The sequence below is a fragment of the Xyrauchen texanus genome, chromosome 44, assembly GCF_025860055.1.
Source record: "Xyrauchen texanus isolate HMW12.3.18 chromosome 44, RBS_HiC_50CHRs, whole genome shotgun sequence".
Lineage (NCBI taxonomy): Eukaryota > Metazoa > Chordata > Actinopteri > Cypriniformes > Catostomidae > Xyrauchen > Xyrauchen texanus.
In genome coordinates this window covers 23,648,442-23,670,721 of record NC_068319.1, presented here as the reverse complement: position 1 = coordinate 23,670,721, position 22,280 = coordinate 23,648,442, and the positions used below count along the sequence as shown (strand labels likewise).

General features: G+C 39.7%; 1 protein-coding gene across 1 annotated transcript in view; it reads left to right on the top strand.

The window, feature by feature from the left end:
* Positions 1–22,280, top strand: part of LOC127637069 (chondroitin sulfate N-acetylgalactosaminyltransferase 1-like) — a 57,833-nt gene that overhangs the window by 8,655 nt on the left and 26,898 nt on the right. The window contains exons 2-4 of the mRNA XM_052117927.1: positions 7,356–8,803; positions 12,506–12,722; positions 18,647–18,748. Of these exons, the coding sequence (XP_051973887.1) occupies positions 8,026–8,803; positions 12,506–12,722; positions 18,647–18,748 (1,097 nt within the window). The 5' untranslated portion in view covers positions 7,356–8,025. The remainder of the gene's footprint in view (positions 1–7,355; positions 8,804–12,505; positions 12,723–18,646; positions 18,749–22,280) is intronic.

The window sequence follows — 22,280 nt, the reverse complement described above, 5'->3', positions numbered from 1 at the left end:
TGAATAGTAAACCCTTACCAAAACAATAACATTGCATAGCAAGTTAGCAGAGCACTACCTTGCATTGCAGATGTAAAATGACCGTTTGTAAAAATAAATTAATCTCCACACTTGATCAATTTCCCATTTGAACTCTCGGTAGTAGATAAATCCACAAATAATCAAGCATACATACAGGTGGCGATCCTGAAGTGCCAGATTGTCTCTACAAAGTGGGAACAGCACCATCATTCAGGGGTAACTGACTAGAAAATCCAGCATTGGTTGTGGTTGTACAGCTAAATAATTCAAATAAATGTAACCACTAATTCTTCAATTCGTCTGCCTTTGGAAGTCCAAACAAACAGTGTCTTCTCGACATGGCGACAACACTAACCCAACTCATCCTGGCCTCTGCTATAACTACGTTTGTTTGAGGATGGGCCAAAGTAGCCCACAGGCGGGCATAATGCAAATGTGTTACATAGTGACGTAGATACTTTATGGGAGAAAGGGCTGGATTACAAACCAGCCGTTTCTTGTAGTTCTTGAGCAGTGTTTTTCTGTGAGAGAATAACTCCCTTTTGCGTAGACTTTGTGCTTTGTAACTTTGCAGACCTTTTATATGCACAAACAGCTATATTACACACTAAAGGAAAGGTAAAATCCCAAAAAGCATAATAGGGCCTCTTTAAGGGGAAGAAGAGTTACCTGAGGTCTAGGACATCAAAGAGCCCTTTCTCTCTCTCTCTACCTCTCTGACATTCCCTGTTTCCCATTATTTTCCTTCAGTCGCTACAAACTCTCTCACTCCCGTGTTTTCCCTCAACAGAACGCAAGCAACACCTGGAAATGCTTTCTCTGGTGTCCTCCCTCTAATGCAGCAGTAAAACAGCAGAGCTTGACTTGGCTTGTGCGCCTGTGGACTCTTGCTCTCATTTTTCTATCCGGATATCCTACCTTGTTAATTTGGCCAGTTCAGGCAGTTCCTCTTCAAAAACATCTCTCAAAACCTCAAGGGAATTTTGATGACTTCTTTCAGTGAAGAAGAAGTAGAGAACAAAGTCAGGAATGATAAAATAAGCACCAGGAGCTGAAATAATTTCACACTGGTCATTCAGATACTGCAGTTCTGATCGCTCAGTTACACAAACACAATATCAAATGCAAGGCATCCATTATTAAATATAATCATTGGCAGTTGAAAGGAAAGTGGCGGATCAGGATTTTAGATAATTCATGAACATGAAATGTAAAGCTTCTTTTTATTGCATCGGGCATGTCTTTGATTATGAGAATGATACTTTCACAGAGATATGGACAGGCAGCTGGTGCTGTCTATTTTAATGAGACAAACAGGAAGTTAATTCCTGGCACCTATACACCAAAGACATAGGAAGTGCTTTGATTAAGAGAGTTAAGTTATTGAAGTGAACAGCAACTCTGAAGAACATGTCTTTATCTCATTTAGAGACCATTCTCATGATCTTATGCCAGAAAATGTTTTTGAGAAAATGCCAGAAAATTGTTGTTGAGGTTGCTATTTGAGCATTTATTCAAGTAAGCATTTTTTTTTAATTAGGCTAACTTCTTGCAAATGTAGCATCTCGCTAGCCAGATATCAAAAAGGATGCGATCACACGACAAAGCCCAACTTAGCAGCAGTGTTCCAACAACTAATGTTGGTGTAAGGGGGTTAAGATGGGCAAGGAGGAGGCGAGAACCAGCTTGTCAATGTAAATGATAATTTAATTAAACTCAAACCAAAAGCACAAACATAAACACACACGACGGACATGTCCGTAATTCTCTCTCTCTCGAACCATCGTCACCGGCCGCCTTTATCCCTCGCGCGCCTCATCAGGCCGATTGGTGACCGGGCGCACGATATAAAGACCCGGCCCCCGCCCCCCTCCGCTCCACACTCCTCCCTGCTTTATCTCAGGCCGAGGTGCCACCGGCATTACGTCCATCCCCCCCTATCCCTGGGGCGGGGTGTATCTTGTGTCCCGTGTGGTCATCCCTGCCTTCCTCGACCTGGGAGGAGACAGGAGGGGAAAAAACAACAACAACAACAACAACAACAAAATAGGCGAGGGAAAAGGCCAACACAGTGCGAAAGAGAGAGAGAGGAGAGAGAGAAAAAGTTCACTCACCGGTTCTCTGATGTACCGTCGCGTGGTCCTCGAACACTCCACACTCTCTGGCAAACGACAGCCGCTCCTCTCCGGGCGAATCAGAGTCAAATCTCCGATCCCCAGTGGACAGAACGCCCCTCCGCATTTCTGGCGGCACCTGGGGACATTCCTCCGCCCCTGGCAGCGGCTCTACCGCTTCAGGCGATCGGGCAGTTACTTCCCTCCTCCCCTCGCAGACGGCGGTCTTCACTCGACCCCTCCGCGTTTCTGGGGGACGGCAGGGCACTCCTCCGCCCCTGGCAGCAGCTCCATCGCTCCAGGAGGTCGGGGAATCCAGTCCCCACTCGCCCCGCGGACGGCGGCCGTTCACCGCATCCGGGCGGTCGGGCTACTCAGTCACCCAGTAGATGGCAGCGGCGCTCCCCAGAGTGGACGGCAGTGTTGAGGACTCTGCGACGGGCATCCCTCCTCCTTCCCGGGTTTCGGCACCAATGTAAGGGGGTTAAGATGGGCAAGGAGGAGGCGAGAACCGGCTTGTCAATATAAATGATAATTTAATTAAACTCAAACCAAAAGCACAAACATAAACACACACATGATGGACATGCCCGTAATTCTCTCTCGAACCATCGCCACCGGCCACCTTTATCCCTCGCGCGCCTCATCAGGCCGATTGGGGACCGGGCGTGCGATATAAAGACCCGGCCCCACCCCCCTCTGCTCCACAGTTGGCTAACTTTATTTAAAGGTTAGCAAAATTTTATTAAACTTACTTATGGTGCTATTAGTATTTCATAAAAGCTCTCACAACGTTAGGAGAAAGTGATATAAGTGCAAAATACTTACCAATGACTCAACCAATGGCTTGAGTTGGGGGCGGAACTCTGTTTGATCAACAAAAGACTGGGGCGTATTCCAAAGGCAATTTGAAAACAATGTTTATTTTTGAAATTACTTTAATTTTAAAAATGATTGAAAAAGGGCTTAAAAAAGATAATTTCTTCACCAGGGCATGACCATTCTCTGCTAGGTGGCGCTTGTCCAGCATTTACTTAAAACACTCTAGCAACCATCTTACAATGCTCTAGCAGCCACCCAGAACACCATAGCAACTGCATAGCAACACACAGGCAACCACCTACAAAGCCCTAGCAACATGACAGCATGTTTTGTACGGCAAGCACCACTTACATTTTCTACAGAAAATGTAAACATTAACAGTATATTGAATTGCTTAAATAGTACCTGGTGGACATGCCAAAAGAAACAAATGAAAGCCAATGTGACATACAAGCAGGCAAAGTAATATATACAAGCATATCTCCCTAACTATAATGATTTCAGTCTGATTTGTTGTATAAGGCTAAGTATGAGGTTTTGAATATTACCCACCAATGGGGAAAGTTGTCACAAAAGGTCCACATGTGTTCAGCAAACTGTGTTTTGTTTCCCTGAGCAATAATGATGGAAATGTTCAATAGCTTTTTTGTAGCTAAGACTATATGTCTATGCAAAATTTGACTAACAAAAAGAAACCTACTCTGAGAAATATTCACTAAAGCAAAAAGTGTGGCAACTAGCCTTGGTCTTCCCTATACATGTATATTAGATATGTGAATATAAGATGTGTGAAAAATACTGAAAGACTGAAAATGTCTAGAGGAGGAAAAAACACACCATTTCCTGACTGTGCACCACAGCCAGATAGTATAACTGCAGCTGACTCTGCAGATCAGAGCTTGTGAAAGTAATTGAACTAATGTAAATGTGCTTGCTTTGCAAACTAGACTAATCTGGTACACATGCAATAGCTTTTACTCTGATTAAAATCTTTTAGGATGTTTTCAGGAAGTTGTATGATGGTAGTAACCATCAGATTCTACAGTATTTGAGCCATTTTTGGAGGTCCTTAATCAAACCTTTCATTAAAGCCTTAAAGGGATAGTTTAACCAAAATTCTAACTCATGATAAAGTTTAAACAGTTTCATTACAACAGAATAGGCTGACCGCTTTAGTTGTCAAGCCCTTACTGACTTTCCCCATGTTTGTGAAGCAGTGTATTTTGTCCGTGGTCTTGGCTCGGGTGTTGTATGGCATGAGTACAGCGGGGAGAATAAATTGCTGGCAGGCTTGTGCTGTGGTCGTTCTGGCGGTGGTGCGAGTAAGCTGGAATAGCGTAACATGGTGCGAGGCCTCTTTTTCCCTCACTGTGAGCTCTTAGATGAGGGACACCTGGGATTAAAAGAAAGGAGAAGAAATGAAAAGAAATTGTAAGAAATGTTATCCTTACCTTGAGATAGTGATCAGTTTTAAATAAGTAACAGAGGACTTATCGCTGTCGCAGATCAAATAGATCAGCAAAAGAGTTACTTTATTTATTCACTCATCTTCATATCTCTCAAAAGAAGGAATCATAGGAAAGCGTATGAGTAATTGAATGACTGATTGATTGAATGAGTGAGTGTGTAAATGAGTGAGTGAATGAATAAGTAAATGTGTGAGTGAATTAATAAATAAGTAAATAAAGGAGTAAGTAATAGACTGAATGAATGAATACATAAATGAATGAGTGAATGAATGAATAATTGAATGAATGGCTGGGTGAGTAAATTATTGAATAAATTAATGAAAGAGTGAATGTATGAGTGGGTGAGTGAGTGAATTAGTAAGTTAAAGAGACAGTGAATAAGTTAATTAATAAGTGAATGAATGAGAGAATCGATGATTGAGTGAATAAGTGAAAAAGTGAGTGATTGAATTAATAAGTTCGTGAAAAACATTGTGAACGAATGATAGGTGATTGAGTCAAGGAGTGAATGAGTGCATGGGTGAGGAATGAATTAGTGAATGAAGGAATGAATAAGTGAATGATTGTGTGAGTGAATTGATGAACTAGATAAAAAAATTGAAAATGAGTGAATGAATGAGTACATCAATGTGTGAGTGAATTTATGAGTAAGTGAGTCATTAAATGAGTGAGAGATTGTATGAATAAGTGAATGAGTGAGTGAACATTAAATAAGTGAACTAGAGAGAGTGAGTGAATTAATAAGTTAGTGAGTAAATACATGATTCAGTAAATGTATTAGTGAGTGAGTGAGTGAGTGAGTGAGTGAATGAATGAGTGTATTTAAGTTTGAGTGAACAAGTAAGTTAGAGAGTTACTAAATGAGAGATTGAATTAATAAGGGAATGAGTGAGTGAGAGAATTGATGACTGAGTGAGTGAACAGTGAATAATTAATCTAGAGAGAGTGATTGAATTTTAGAGTTTGTGATTGAATGAATGAGTGAGTGAGTCAAGGAGTGGGTGAGATAAAGAATAAGTAGATCATGGAATGAGCGAGTAAATGAATATGTGAATGAGTGAGTGAGTGAGTTAATAAATAAGTTTGTGAATAAATAAGTGAGTGAATGAATGAGTAAATAAATTAGTACATTTATGAGTGAGTGAGTGAGTGAATGAGTGAGTGAATTAATGATTAAATTGACGGGTGAGTGAATGTATTAACAAATGAGTGAGTTAGCAATTGAATGGGTGAGTGAATGAATGAGTGGATGAGAGAATTAATTAGTGAAAGAGTGAATGATTAATGAGAGTGAATGCGTGTGAATGAGTGAGTCAGTGAGAGAATAAGTGAACATGTGACTAAGTGAATGAATGAATGAATGAATGCATTAATGAGTGACTGACTTAGTATATGAGTGAGTGAGTGGTCGAATGAGTCAGTGTTTTGGTGAGTGTGTGAGTGCCAGTTTTAGATAAATCGACAGCCCCCTCCTCATTGTTGGTCTATGGCCAGCTCTCCTTGATACAGTCCAGTATTCAGCACTACCATAACTAATCCTTTCATTAAAGCCCCCAAAGCCTCCTACTAACCTATAAAAGAGAAAATTGTTTAGTGAGTCAACACAAATACACAGACACTCACAAGCACTCACACATATCCAGAGATTCCAACATCTCTTTACACTCTCTCTTTTTCAATCCTGACCTTAACCACCACAACATTACAACTTGCTAACACCTGTACTTATAATCACAGATACACATGTGTTAGTGACTGTCTGCATATGTGTGTTATTGCATACCACGTGTGTGTGTGTGTGTGTGTGTGTGTGTGTGTGTGTGTGTGTGTGTGTGTGTGTGTGTGTGTGTGTGTGTGTACACCTATGAATGCTCTGTCTCTTGAATATGTTTGCTCAGACTTACAGTGAGGCTGTTCTTCCCATTTGTGAGTCAGGCGTGTTCCCATTAGACTGCTTTTAACAAACATCTCTTATTTTCACACATCAGTGACAGCTCTGTTCTCTGCCACTGGAGTCACCCCAGAATGCTTTGCTTGGCTGCGTCTGTTTTGAATTTAGAACTTTAGGTCACTTTAAACTAAATATGGTGTGCTTGCAAACTAGCCTGCACCCTGAACCCTGCACCCTCCAGTATTATTTTAATGTACAAAAAATAAAATGAAATGAAAATATGGTAACACTTTACAATGAAGTTATATTTGTAAACATTTGTAAATGCATTTGGTATCTTGAATGTACTAACAAAGAACAACATTTTTAAATGTATTCCTCTTTGTTAAAACTGAAGTATGTACGTTCTGCAACATCAGTTAATGGAATTAAACAAAGTTTCAAAACAGCTTTCTGAATAGTTGGTAAAACTGAAATTGAACTAAAATAAAACTAACATGACTAACTTAAATAATATAAAAATGTCCACAAATAAATTTTAGGTTTATTTTTTGATATACAGTATAAAATTTAATGCATCATGAAAATGTCTCTAGATAAACAGCCCTGAGAAATGTAATGCTGTTAAACATATTTAAAAGATATCAGATAAAAAGTTAACTTTGGCAGCCCAAAAATATGAAAACTAAAATAAAAATGAAATACACTGAAAAACTAAAACTAATCTTAAACTAGAAAACACTGAAAAAAACTGTCACAGAGTGAAAATTTATGAAAACTAAACGTAGAGGACACATTTAAAATAAAATAGAATTTAAAAGTATATATAAAAAAATCAGAACTCTAATAACCTTGATGCCCTCATTTCTTCTCATCATCTTGTTGTGATAATGTCAAGCTATCAGTTATGCATTATGTAATTTTGAAACAGTCTGCTTTACATACACATTAACTAATTAACATACAGATGACCTTCTAGGACCTTTATCTATACAGAACATAATCAGTTTAATCTTTTTTCCCCCTGTCTTTATCTAGATGGATCTATCAAGATCAGAAGCAATGGATGATGAAACATCCAGAAACTACTTGCTAATCACTTACTGGTAATATAAATGAATGTCTTGTGCCAACACAACACTGGATACTATATGAAGTCAAAATTAATGAATAGCCAATGAACAGCCTACAAAGTGATTTCAACAGAAGCTTATGGACCACAGCTAGGGACTTCTAATGGCTAAACCTCATTCCATGAGTGGTTTTCTCTTTTGGGTCAACTGGAGCGCTGTAGAATGGAGGTCCCATTCCAGACATTCTCTCAAGGGTCTGTCACGCTACCTCCAAGGAGAATGAGCAATTTTCAACAGATGGAGATATGTGCTTGTCGCTACTGAACTGGTCCAGTGGTTTCTTTGACTGGACAGATAGCTAATAGGACCCTGAAGAGGAGGATATAACTTGACCCATGAAGAAGTATGTGGATGAGAAGCCAGGCTGCAGTTTAAAAAGAGGATGAATTGGGAATAGACAGTAAAGGTTTGAACAAATATTGCTTTGTGCGCTACAGCTGGGAAATATGATATGGTAGTCGAGAGAAAAAACAGAAACAGTTCTTCATCTTTAATATTAAAGATGTACACTGGTGGATTCAACAAAGCTGCTCAGGTGTAGCCATCTTTTGGCTGATCTTTGGGTCTCGCTTTTAATGAGACACAGGGATGCCCCAACTATATTGAACTGCATCATCCTAACCACCTTGTTGTTGAGGTTGTCAGTTACGATGCTTAGGAGGGGTCTACTTGCCTGGCTCTCTCGGGTGGGTGTTCTGTTAGTGGTGATATGCTGTTGCCTTTCCCTCCTTTATGTTATCACTTGCAGTCCTCACACTGATGAACCCATTGCTGGGCAACCCTTGCCTAGGGCTGGAGGTATTGGGATAGCAGGTGGACCAAGTCACCTAGGTGGTGTTGGAGGTGCCCTTATTGGCCCTGCCAGTCGGGAAGGGTTCCAGGCCTTGCTACAAGAGCGAGAAGACCAGCACCGGCAGCATATTGCCAGCTTGAAGAAACAAATTGCCCAACTTAAAGAGGCTCTCCAAGAACGCAGCGGACAACTCAAAGGAGTACAAGACTCTTTAGAGAAGACAGCTGGGAAGGGAACAGGGGGTGGCATGGCCGATGATCACAGTTATACTGACCTGCAAGAGTTCCTTCGCAGCCAGCTAAGCCAGGCTGAGGTACACACTGGTGTACGACTGCCAAGCGAGTACGCCGTGGTGCCCTTTGAAAGCTTCACCCTACAGCGTGTCTACCAGCTGGAAATGGGGTTGACCCGCCACCCTGAGGAGAAGCCGGTGCGAAAGGATCGAAGGGATGAGCTGGGCGAGGTGGTGGAAAGTGCACTGCATGCCCTTAATGCCCGAAATTTAGGAGGAGACAAAATGAAAGCCAGCAAAGTCTACACACCATCCGACTTTATAGAAGGTAAGAGGACCATACCGGAATTGCACGGTCAACCTCATTGACCAAGTGTTTACTTTAAATAATGGATCATTAGTCTTAAAGTTGATACATTATGGAGAATTTCTTGTTTGATTTTTCATTAGAAAAATGCCATTATTGAGCCAGTGCAAAAAAATAGGTGTAAAAACAGTTCTTGCCGTACCCTGATACAACGGTAAGCCTACAATAATTCCCAGATAGCACAAGTTCATCTCTGAGATGTCTTTTTTAGATCTTTTCATCTGAAACCATCACAATCTAATTATCATCTCCTAAACATCTTAAAAAAATCAGATTTACAAACATTCAAAATTATAAATCTGATAAAGGTCTTATTGACATAAGAGGAGCAAACAATGTTAAAAATACATCTTACAGATGTATATACAGTACACATCAAATGGACAACTGGGTGATGTACTGTACATTTTCTTTCAGGGTTATTTTACTTTCAGAGCAGTTGGGATTCCCATTTGGTGGGATATTTCAGACTTTTGCCATTCATCCTGGAGTTTGCGTAATGTTCGTAAACAGAATTGAAGGTCTGATGGCAGATATGCAACTCAGAGGATGTATGCCAGCTGTTCCGCATTAGCCCGTACTAGTTGGGACATCCAGAATTTTGGCTGAAATGAAGATGTTCCTCACCCTGATCTGCATTTTATCCTGTATTTTAGCTTCAACATGTTCAGGTGGTGCAGGTGGTGCAGGTGGTGAAACAGACACCAAAATGTTTAGATGAATCCCTATCATATATTGTTACGCTTAAAACGCTAAAGCAGCCCTTATTTGTGTGACGAAAAGGTGCCAACCCTAGTGTAGACAATCAGAGCAGCTCTGTTTGAAACGACTATTTTTTTTTTTTTTTTTTGCAGTTCCATTTATTGAAAACACTCAAAAACACTCAAAATGATCTATGAAGCAATGTGCAAGAGTTGTACCCATTGTTTTCCACTGCCACTTGTAAAAGAACCAAACAAGTTAAACAATAGAGCATCCTGTAGCAGCATGCTAACATGCTAAAGCCAGGATATCCTGTGATGATGTTCCTGTAATTTATGATGACTAGGAAATGAACACAGCTGCTGTACTTTAAGAGCTGTGTCTTCCCTGCCATTCCTACTGAGATAAAGTGACGCATCTCTGTGCTTATACTGGAAATACATTATTCATGTTGCTATGCACCTTTTCGATCATAAATAGCTGTGTTCTCTGCTCTTGAAACTGGAAGGCTAGAAATTGGGGTCATGATGAAATCTGAATATGTTTGTATGCAAACTTTCAAAAGAGTATTCAGGTAGGTGCATTGAACAAGTTAGGTAAGGTGAAAACAGAAGGTGAGATTTACTTTAATGCAATTAGCATGTATTAGCAGCTTTAAACAGTGCACTAAGTATTTTAGTAATTTGTTAGTGGCTTTTCACTGGCTGAAACTTATATTAGAGTTGAAAAAGTTCAATAGAACACCATTTCTTCTCAATTTAAGCCTGCTGTGAGCACATATTAGATTGAATACTTGAATGGACCTACCTACTTACAGCAACAATGGAGAGCTTGTAGAAAATCTAAAGACCAAGGCCATATCTCAGCCAAAGGATGCAAGCAGTTCTTACACTGCTTGTTTACCCTGAACAACACATAAACTTTGTATCCAGACACAATTTCAAATTACCCAGCTGTCCTACTAACAAGACTGGAAAAAGAATAATATTGTTGAACATTTTATAAGTTTTTGGTCATGGAAAAGCACTGGGAGCTTGACTGCTACATATAAAACTGAGCCTCAGCAAACAGGAATGTTTATAGAAAGCATATCTTTTCTAGCCACAAAATAACTCTCCCACCCTGTCTCTTGAGGGATACTTGTCTCTCTCCCATTTTCCGGTGCCCGTTATCTCTTTTGCCTAAGTGTATATGGCTTCTTTACCCAGACCAATTTAGTGGTGCCACTATCTGATTTTGGGAGGATCCCAGAGCACTCTAAAAGAGCAACTTTACCCTGATCTAATGTTACTGATGCTTGGTAACTAACATGATTATGTTGTGCATAAGTCCAGAACTGTTGTTTCTTATTTACTGTAGCTAGTTGTTCAGTGACGTCGACTCTAGCCAGCTTTGATGACTTAGCTCTTAATACCTTGTATTGATTCAAATTGCTTCCCTAATGGACCCTGATTTAGTCATAAATACATTATATGTGTGGAATTTAAGCAGATGGACTTGACATTTAATGATAATAGTTCTTACTTATTAGAGCTTGCAAAGACAAGCATTGCTATTGCTCATCCTGAAAGGGATAGTTCACCTAAAAATGAAATTTTGTTCAGCATTTACTCACCCTTATGCCATCCCAGATGTGTATCACCTTCCTTCTTATGTAGAACACAAATTAAGATTTTTAGAAGATTATTTCAGCTCTGTTGGTCCATACAATGCAAGTGAATGGTGGCCAATACTTTGAATCTCCAAAAAGCACAAAAGTCAGCATAAAAGTAATCCATAAGATTCTAGTGGCTAAATTCATGTCTTCAGAAGTGATATAATAGGTGTGGGTGAGAAACAAATCAATATTTAAATCCTTTTTGACAATAAATCTTTGTGCATATTGCCACCTACTGCGCAGGCTGGTCAAAAGTTGAGATTTATAGTGTAATTTAGTTTAATATAGGTTAATTCTTTTAAATTTATCTGATTATTATACATTCCTTTTTTATACGGGCCTTTCCCACAGATTTGATCTACATATATCCTACTGTAGATCAAAATACAATTTTATCACCAGTCAATGATGGTAAACTAGAAAATGGCTGTAAATTTGCTACCATTTTTGTTCCCTTAAAATGAACAGGAATGTTTCATGAAAAACTTTTGTGAGTGTTTTATTTCTAAACAAGAGCCATTGTGCTTTTAATAGCTTCATCAAAAGAGGAACAATGACATGGAGCCTGAACAATAGTATATTTGATGCTGTACAGTACAGATTTGTCTGAACGGTTTATTTGAATCACTTTGTGTATGTTTTGCAAAAGCATGAAAGTACTCAGTGAAATCATGTTTATCACAGTCTCTATGCGTGACCACCTTCCAGATGCTTTCATGGCCCAGGGCCTGAGAGCAGACACGTTACAGCCAGAGATGTTAGCCTCAGATGCCCTAGTGCCCCTGCCATCTCAACATCTGCACAGGGGCAAATCTATTGCTCAGATGTTGCTCTTTCATAGCTCAGGAGACTTAAGCCCAAAGTTGATTTAGATTTTGATGCGAACGCTCAACGTCTGCGTACAGTCGAACGCAAGCCTGTCAAAGTATACTCCACATAACTGTGCATCCATACACAGGCAGTTGGCACATGCGCTAAGACTGCTATGAGACACCTGACTATTTCTCTTCAGGAGTTTATCTTAAAGCATCTAAGATATCAACAACTGAGACAAAGTACCTACATGTGATTGAAACATAACTGAGAACTTGTGAGCTATGAAAGAGCAAGCTCTGAGTTTTTCCTTCAAGGGATTTTGAGTGCTAGTGGTTTCTTTTAAAAGTCTCTTTTTGCCATCTTGTGTATGCTGGTGCCTTCCTGCATGCATTTGTTTTTGTACCATTTGTCCTTGTGTGTGTCCATGTGGGTGTTTGGGAAAATAATTTATTTTCTTCACAGTTATCAATCTCTTCTCATGGCTTTAGGCATCGCACGCACAGAGAAGGACAAGGGCACACTGTATGAGCTGACCTTCCGTGGTGAGCAGAGGCAGGAGTTTCGCAGGCTGGTTCTCTTCCGGCCCTTCGGGCCTCTCATGAAAGTGAAGAGTGAGCTTGTGGAGACGGCCAACATGCCCATTAACATTGTGGTGCCTCTAGCTCAGAGAGCTGACAAATTCAGACAGTTTATGCACAATTTCAGGTAACAAATCTGATTATTCTGCTAATCTTCTGTCATTATCTGTTCTTTATAAGACTGTCATTGTATTTTATTAATGCCCTCTGACCAGCCAAATCAGGCAGCAAAGAATAAGAGGAGGCATTCACACAGGATACATTCTTTCATTTAAAAAGGCAAGAAAAAGCGCAACAGAATGCAGGGCGTCGAAACTACATGAATGGACACCTGAGGCCATCTGACACATGTGGACTAATGCTGGATGATGTAATCAGATATTGCCGATTATTAGATAAGTAATCCAACTGCAACCATCATTGACAGATGATGATCGACAATGTTGCAAACCATGGAGCTGGGAAGTTGCGAAATATACTAAATAATGAAAAGCATTAAACCAGGGCTGTTAATCGATTTAAATATTTTAAGCGAATTAATTACATGGTATGCCGATGAATTAATCAATTTAATCACAATTAAGCGCATTTGTAAATATTTGCTGAGAATGCCCCTCAAATAACAACAATTCAGTATATAATGATTAAATAATTATAAATAGTTATATTTAAATAATTATCAATTATATATATACAGTATCTCACATTTTTGTAAATATTTGATTATATCTTTTCATGTGACAACACTGAGGAATTGACACTTTGCTACAATGTAAAGTATACAGCTTATATAACAGTGTAAATTTGCTGTCGCCTCAAAATAACTCAACACAGCCATTAATGTCTAAACTGCTGGCAACAAAAGTGAGTACACCCCTAAATGAAAATGTCCAAATTGGGCCCAAAGTGTCAATTTCTTCAGTGTTGTCCCATGAAAAGATATAATAAAATATTTACAAAAATGTGAGGGGTGTACTCACTTTTGTGAGATATTGTATATATATATATATATAATACAAATATTAATTCAGATAATTAAAATGAATTACATTATTGTGGCAGACAAGTAAAGCATTGATAAGATAAAAAAAATGGCTTTAGAATCCAATATATTTACATATTATTGAACATAAGCCAATCACTGGCCTACATTTCGCAGCAGTCCATTTGCAATTGAATTCATCAATCAGTCCAAGATAGATTTATTATGAAGGCTTTTCTAAGGACGCGTACACCTGCCTCAGACAGAGGCTTTGAGCATCTTACTTTAGTTGCGCCTCATCATAAACATAGCATTTTTAGGTGGCTTTGTCAAGTTTAACGTAGTTTGAAACACATGTCTTGAGATCCCTGCCTTTGGATTTTCGCTCCATCGAGCTGTGTTTGAAGGCAAGAACGTGTTTTTATCTTGTGCTGTCTATAAATGCGGTGTGTTCTCTGCATAAGCTGCTCACCGCCTATACAGCTGTAGTTTCGCTTACTTCCCCCTGGAGAAAACAGGTGGTATTTCAAGCTTGAATTGCTCCGATGGTAGGAATATTTATTATTATGGTCCGACGGCATGATTAGCTGTGTGAAATGATTATTTAATTAGTAATTTTTTAAATAATTAAATGCACTGAATTGACACATTAAACTGACAGCACTACATTAAACATTTTCTATTGTAGTTATAGCCAAAACTTTAGAGTTAGACTCAAATACACTATGGCTTAGATACTCAAAAACGCACAAATAATTAAGGAAATATAGCCTGTCGCAAAAAGTCATTATTATGAAATGTTATTTAGGCGAAACTTACTATAACGATGTAATTGCTTATTGCATATTTTTTTTAATCTAAATATCACAAAACTATTATTTTCTAAATATCTCCTGCTCTAACGCATACATAGACCAACAAGTAAAAAATATTGCGGACAGAACTTGTTCTGTGGGAACGGCCCCTAAGTCTGCCATGGACAGAAGTTATGACTGATATCTGGTATATTATATATATTATATATCTGGTATATTGTATCTGTCGCGTGGCAGGCTGGTTTGACTCAACTTTGCTCAGATTTACATAATTGACATTGACATGTGCCTCCTCTCTCATCTTCCTCTATCCTCCAGTCCATTTACTCTACATCTGTCAATCTTTCTCATTCAAGCTCTCTCTAACCTCTGTAACCATCTGTTAAAGCCTATTTACATCTAATTTATATCCTTTTTTAATTAGTGCCTCCAACCAGTGTTTTAAGAGCCTCAGTTTGACCTCATTTTAGTGGCAGAAGACAGACAAGAGAATTCTTGGTTGCGTTCACATGCAGAGTCAATTCCAACCCATCAAACTAATCTATTGTGGCATATACATGCTAGCGCAGCATACAGATCATGTTTGTACTTTGACTGTATGCAAATGTACAACACAAGGGTGAATTCACTAAACAGTTACACAATTTTGCAGTGGTATTTCAGCGCAAAAAACAGTATCTTATTCACTAACCAACTGCAATCTAGTTTAACCATGTGTGGACAGTTTTCTGGGGAGTTTTCATTCAAAATTTTGGATGTGGTCTGAGTAACTGTGCAGCTGACAGGTCATATCTGGGATTAAACTGACAATCTTAAACGCTATGTTAGCACTATCCATCAAAATGCACCATGTCACTCAAGCGCTTATAACTGTAATGTCTCTGATGCTTGACGAGACTTGTCTTAGTTGTAAGATGGGCATAAAAAGATAAAACACTCATCATGCTCGGCACCAGCTTGGAACATTCAGCATACTTCTATCAGCTGCAGATCTGGAATTTCACACTAGGGCTGCAGTCTTACACTTGCCCTGTGGGGACGTTTTCTTGAGCACAATCTGCAACAGTGGCTATGTTCTGAAAAGCATACTTCAACACTTCTTCTGCAGTATTTGGTGTTTATATCATGCACCACCATTTCCAGTGTGATGAATGAAATGGAAGTAATTACAGCCGTGCTTTTAACATCTTTATTTTTAGACAGAGGCTATTTGCACTAAGTGCAAAATGCAAAAAAGCAATAGATGCTATTTATACTAAGTGAAAATAGGAACACAAATCATCTTCTTTTTTTTTTTTTTGTTGCAAAAACAACACCAAAGCATTCAATTCTGGTGACTTTGAGAGAAGCATATTGTTTTCACGAGTATGTGTAGCGTTCATGTAACTATTGGCTAAAAGCATTTCTTCCAGTAACCGTTCAGAACATTGTTCGGTGTTCTCGCTCCAAAAAAAGTAAAAATGCACAACAAAGAATAGAGCAGAACACAGGTGTTTTTATCAGTTAAGGTTCTTTTTAACTTAACATGGCATCTAAAAATGCAGCGCTCCCATGAGAGATGCTAGAAACACAGTGAAACATGATTCAGTTGTCAAAAGACATCCATTTAGCGAATGTTTACATGGAAAACGATTGAAAAACAGCACAAGCGGATGCAAAAACACGTTCGGTTTGAACAGCCCCTTGAAAAAAAAAAAAAGACCAGCCCTTGTTCACATGATACAGCACTTGCAGAAGTTTCTCAAAGTTACCTCTCAAAAAGAAAGACTTTTGTTTCAGTTTACTGTAGGTAAATTTCCACTGTATCCAGCATTGTTTGATCTTTGTATTCGTAAATATCACGATACTGTTTTACTGTGTGAGAAACCGCTCAAAATGATTCAGTGAGAGAGGGGTCTGAACGAATTGTACTGAATCCCGAATCGATTCATACAGTTTTGCAAGCCTGTTTGGCCAATTCACTGAGAAGAACCGACTCAAAATAATTATTCATTCGCAAACTGGGCATTGCTTGTTCCCTATCTGTCACTCACTCGACGTTGTGTCGGTGAGTTGACACTAGGGGTCGCTCCTGCGGAGCCCAGACATCTCTGATCTTGAGAACAGGCCAATGGAAATTGGCGTGTGTAATTTGCATGCCACTCCCCCGGACATAGGGGTATAAAAGGAGTGAAGCTGCAAACGCACATCAGATATCTTCTTCGGAGCTGAGCGAGCAAGTTCACAGAGCTGAATTCCTCTGCTGCCTCCATTCATCTCTCTATGCTGTTGGATCTACTGTGCTTTCCAGCGGGCCTCCCCCTCGCACACCACGGTTGTGCTGAGCAAACACCTCTGGGTGCTTCAGCATATATATATATGTTTTTTTATTTTTTTATACTACGTATATATACATATAAAGCACATAAAAGAGTTTAATTTCTCTAAAAGAGTGGCGCAAACGGAAAGCGTCTTTTTCAAGATGCCTTTCCGTTTGTGTGTATTTCCTGGTTGCGGTCGATACCTCTCCCCGTCCCATGGCCACTATCGCTGTCTCTCGTGTCTGGGTGCCACCAATGCAGAGTCAGCATTCGTGGATGGTTCATGTCCTCACTGTGAGGATATGATCATGGCTACGTTGTGGTCGCGGCTCACCTTCGTAAGAGGGCGAGCCACCCCAGCGGCTCCCTGACTCAGTCCTTCTACCTACGGGTATGAGGCGGGGTTGGCTAGCACTGGGGGCGAAATGGGGACTTCAATGGGAGCCTCTCTGCCGGGTATTCCCCCATGGACCTCCCATTCCCCGTCACGCTCGTATGCTCCAACCGAGCACTGGAGCGAGATTGCCGGTTCGTCCTACGGCGGACCCGCAATCTCGTTCGGCACTCCCGACGACGATGAGCTGTCGATCACGGCATCGGAGAGCAGGTTCGTCATGTCTTACGCTGACGACTCGGCTGGACTCCCACCCTTGGGTGCGGCAGCTCAGTCGCAGACCGATGCAGAGCTAACGGCCATGCTTGCAGCCGTGAGTGTCGGGCTGGAGCGGAATCCTTGCCCCGCTAAGGGAAGTGGGCGTCCGTATCGTCAACTATCTCAACAACTAGCTAATCCTAGCTCACTCGCGGGACATGTTGTGTGCGCACATGGACCTGGTGCTCAGGCACCTCAGCCACTTGGGGCTTCAGGTCAACTGGGAAAAGAGCAAGCGCGCCCCAGTTCAGAGCATCTCTTTTCTCGGTATATAAGTATTTAGGGAAGCACGATTTGATCATCAGATTCCTGAGAGGCGCGAGGAGGTTAAACCCCCCATGCCGCGCCTCGTTCCCTCGTGGAACCTCTCCGTGGTCCTGCAGGGCCTTCTGGGAGCTCCCTTCGATCCCCTTGATTCAACAGAGCTAAAGGCGCTCTCAATGAAGACAGCCCTCATGATGGCGCTCACCTCCATCAAGAGGGTAGGGGACCTGCAGGCGTTCTCTGTCAGCAAACTGTGCGTAGAGTTCAGTCAGCTTACTCTCACATCATCCTGAGACACCAACCGGGCTACGTGCCCAAGGTTCCCACTACCCCTTTTAGGGATCAGGTGGTGAACCTGCAAGCACTGCCCCAGGAGGAAGCAGACCCAGCCTTGGCGTTGCTGTTTCCAGTGCACGCTCTTCACATCTACTTGGATCACACGCAGAGCTTTAGAATCTTCGAGCAGCTCTTTGTCTGCTTCGGTGGACAGCAGAAGGGAATAGCATGTAAATGCTATTTATCGTGGAATAGCACGTAAATGCTGAATACTGTATACTGCCACTGACAATGTCATTATTCCACGATAAATATTTAAAACTGTGGTATGTCACTATGTTTTTTGCTTCCGAATGTCATTGTTTTCCAAAGTATGTGGTGCTAGAGAGCACTTTCAAAAGTCTGTTTTTAGTGGGGGAAACATAAATGCAACCAAAAATGCAATAGTGTGGACATGGTCTCAGGGCCCAAACTCAATCTACTTGCAATACTTTGGATATTAGTTGTATGTAGTCATACAGAATACTAGGTTCTTTTTCAGTATCTCAATGATCTCTCGGTTATGAAGAGGTTGGAAATCTATTAGAAGAATACATCCATTTTGTGCTGCACTGATTATATTTGTCTTCTCCAGTTTCCCATTAGTCAATTTTCATTAAACAAAAAACAGTTCACAAATGTTCTTGTTGTGCTGGTGCAGGTGCACATTGCTCAACTGAGAGTACTGACTTCAGTGTGTGTGTTTCTGTTACTGCTCCACAGAGAGGTGTGCATGAAGCAGGATGGGCGGGTGCACCTTACCGTGGTTTATTTTGGAAAGGACCAGATGAATGAGGTCAAAGGAACCTTGGAGAACACATCAAGGTATGCCATCTTAATGTGTGTGTCTGTGCATGTTTGTGTGCATGGAAGTGTGTGTGCCCACACAAACGAACAGCAGAAGTAAATAATGCTGAGGTTACTGCTGAGAAATTCACAGGAAAAAAAAAAGGAAGCAGAGACGTTTCATAAGTTCCTTATAGTAATTTTCTTCCCTGCCTTAACTGTTGCCCTGCATCCAAATATGCATACTTCCTTACTATATATTAAGCTGAAAGCAGCATGAGTAGGCTGTCTCAATTCTTGGTACTAATAAAATAGTACACTGTAATGCCAGCTGAAGAGCTGTTATATTTAAAACACTGAAAAAAGAAAAGAAAAGAAAAAAAATGGTCCAGATCCACTCGTTGGACATCTATTTTCAACTGCTTACAAGTGCTATGTATACAAAAATAGTTGTTACTTGTGGTCAAATTGTGCTTGTTTAGCAAAATACAGTAAAAATGTTTCACAGTTGTTGTTACTATGCCATATGTTCTGGTCACAGGACAGTGCCCACATATGTCTGAGAATATATTCATACTACCCTGCATACCTAAAGAATGTACTTTATTAATGGCCGAGAAGTGCATCCTTCAGCCAATGCAGTAAATAATCGAACAGTACGTGAATTTGGATGCAGCTTGGGTTTTCAAACACATCAAACGAAGCGACGATTCATGTGACTCATTAGCATGCTCTGCTATCTGAAAGTCTGCAGAGTCAGAAACCTTAAACTTTGGATGCATTAATAATTCCTTTTATTTATAAATCAATCTGAGACTTAAAATGCCCATCCTCATGAATATATTAAAATCCTGAACCAGTTTTATTAATAAAAGATGATGATGTACTGAGTATTAATCAAATCCAAAGGGTCAGTTCTCTGCTTTCAAACTGCTTAAATTTCTAATGTGGTGTTGCATACTTTATATGCAATATATTATAATAATTGTTATTATAAGCTTTGCATTAGGGTCCTGGTTCATTTTGCGATAATGACTAGCTGACTGTGCACTGTCCTGCTTTTTACACAGCCACTTGCAAAATAAATAAATATATGGACATAAACTATTGATTTGGCTTGAAATTATTTCATTAGCTGACTTGTAGGGACCATGGAGAGACAGAATTAAAGCATACCTATGTAGGAAACACAGGTTTTCCAGAAGGTCAGTTAATACATTGTTACCATGGGCAACGGTCATAATTCAGAAATATTTGATCACTGAATAATGCGATTGACCAATCAGAATCAAGTATTTCTTAAACATGTGTAATATTATATTGTATTTAGTGCTATTAATCGCATAATTTTTTGTAGTTAATTGTGATTTATTTGACTCTATATATATTTATTTTCCTGTCAAAATGCATTGATGTTCATCTTAGGAAAGAAAACAAAACAATATGTAACAATATAATGCATTATTAACATTTTCCAAAGCCTTCTACAGTATAAAGATAGAAATGCACTAAAATAGCATCAATTCAAGTAACATTTAACTTTTCCCAAAGTCTAAGTGGGAGTTTGACTAATTGAAAGAACTAGTCCCCACATAGATTGCATTTTCATTGCAATGGGCATTAAATCTCTTAAACTCTCACCCTACACAATATTAATCTGCCAGTAGACTGTGGCTACCCACTTTCCTACAGCAATTGTGAAGTCACGTTCATGATTCGCATCAGGGCTTCAGTGCCAGCATCCAGCGTAGCTTTGAACTCCACATGAAAAGCGCTTGAAGACAAAAACGTCTCATTCTGTATTTTTGTGATAATTAAGACTTAACGTGCTTCTGTGGTAATTAAAATGCACCTTACATACAGTAGGCTGAAAAATACTTGATTTCTATCACAAGTCCAATCTGGGCTTGTTTTGTACATCAAATAGCGTTAAAAGCTCCTTTCTCCTTCATTATATCAAGGAAGTGCTGTTGTGTGTGTTCAGAGATTATATTATTTATTTAGATTACAACCTCCACGGCTCTATTATAAGAGAGAGCGTAACATTCAACTAGCTTGTTACGACAGTACCACCCATAGAATGTCTATTGGACCAATGTGTTATGCTAATTTATGCTAAGCTTGTAGGCTCCCGTTGGTAGAAGGGCTCTGGAGTGTGTGTTGTGAAGTGTGCATCAGTGTAATGACTACACCTTTCCAACAAGTGTATATAGGTTAAATTATTTTATCGCGATTAAGAACAGTTAATGCGTTAAACTTTTTAAATCAATCGCATTGCGTTAATGTGTTAATTCTGACAGCTCTAATTATATTATATGATATTATATTTTATATTATATTATACATTGCATTACAGTAGGAATATGAGATATAAACCCTTTTCTCATTAGTCATGTATCCTTTGACTAATGTATCATAGAGGCATGCAGTGACCCTGACTGCTCTCTCATGATTATAAATTGGAGGTCAGTGAATCTGCTCTATTAGACTGGAGTGACTGACCTCCAGCCAGTGTGAAAATAACAGGTCAGTTCTGATGCAGCTCGGAGGCAGATGAAATCAGCAGAGCAGTAGATTGCCTGGAGCTCAGCCAGGGTCATGCTGGATGGCTTCCTGAATTGCAGCAGATAACCGATATCCCTCAATTCACAGGAAGAAATTCCTTTTCTCTTTATGCAGAAACATTAAATAAAGCCAAACACTTTTGTTTTCACATCTATCTTGCTTGACCAGGTTGTTCTAAGCGACACTATGTTTTTCTGTGCTGCGTTCAGTGGGAGAGCAGCTTTTAAAGAGGGTTTATTTGAGAAACAGGGAAAGCAATCATAGCCTTGTTCCTTTCAGGCAAGGCCGATAATCAGCACTGTTCTTGTTCGTTCTATGGGAATTCATTTGTCTCCTCTGTGGTCCAGAAATCAAAGGAACTTTGTTCCTTTCTGTACTTCAGACTAAGTGGATTCCCCACAATTATTCCTGATTATACATGCCAGCTCCATTTCAAAAGCCTTTTGAGTTTGTCATTTCCCAGCAGCCCTAAATGCTTGTATCTTGACACTTATGGACAGATAAAAATTAGGCAACTGCTACCAATGTACTCTGAAGGGAGAAATTCCCTAAACCACTTTTACGTGGCGTATTTCAACACAAAAACCTGCATATTTTTCACTAACCACCCGCAATCCAGTTTAATCAGGCGTTAAATGCACTAAAATTGCACTGTGAGTTTTTAAATTAAAGGAAAATTTCACTCAAAAATGTCGTTCCAAACCAATATGACTTGAAAATGAAATTTTATGAATATTCTGGGCAAATCTTTCCAGTACAATGGCAGTTGATAGGCCTCACTTTAAAGTTTAAAAAAGGAACCATAAGTATCATAAAAGTCATACATACAACTCTTCATATTTCAAGTCTTCCTAAAGCATACAATAGGTTTAGGTGAGAAAATGTTTACAATTGATTCATTTACCAGATAAAATCTTGCAACCTTTCAACCTCCACAGCTGTTATCTACATAAATAATTTAGCTAGAGCGCTAAAACAATGCAAAAAAAAAAAAAAAACATATGGT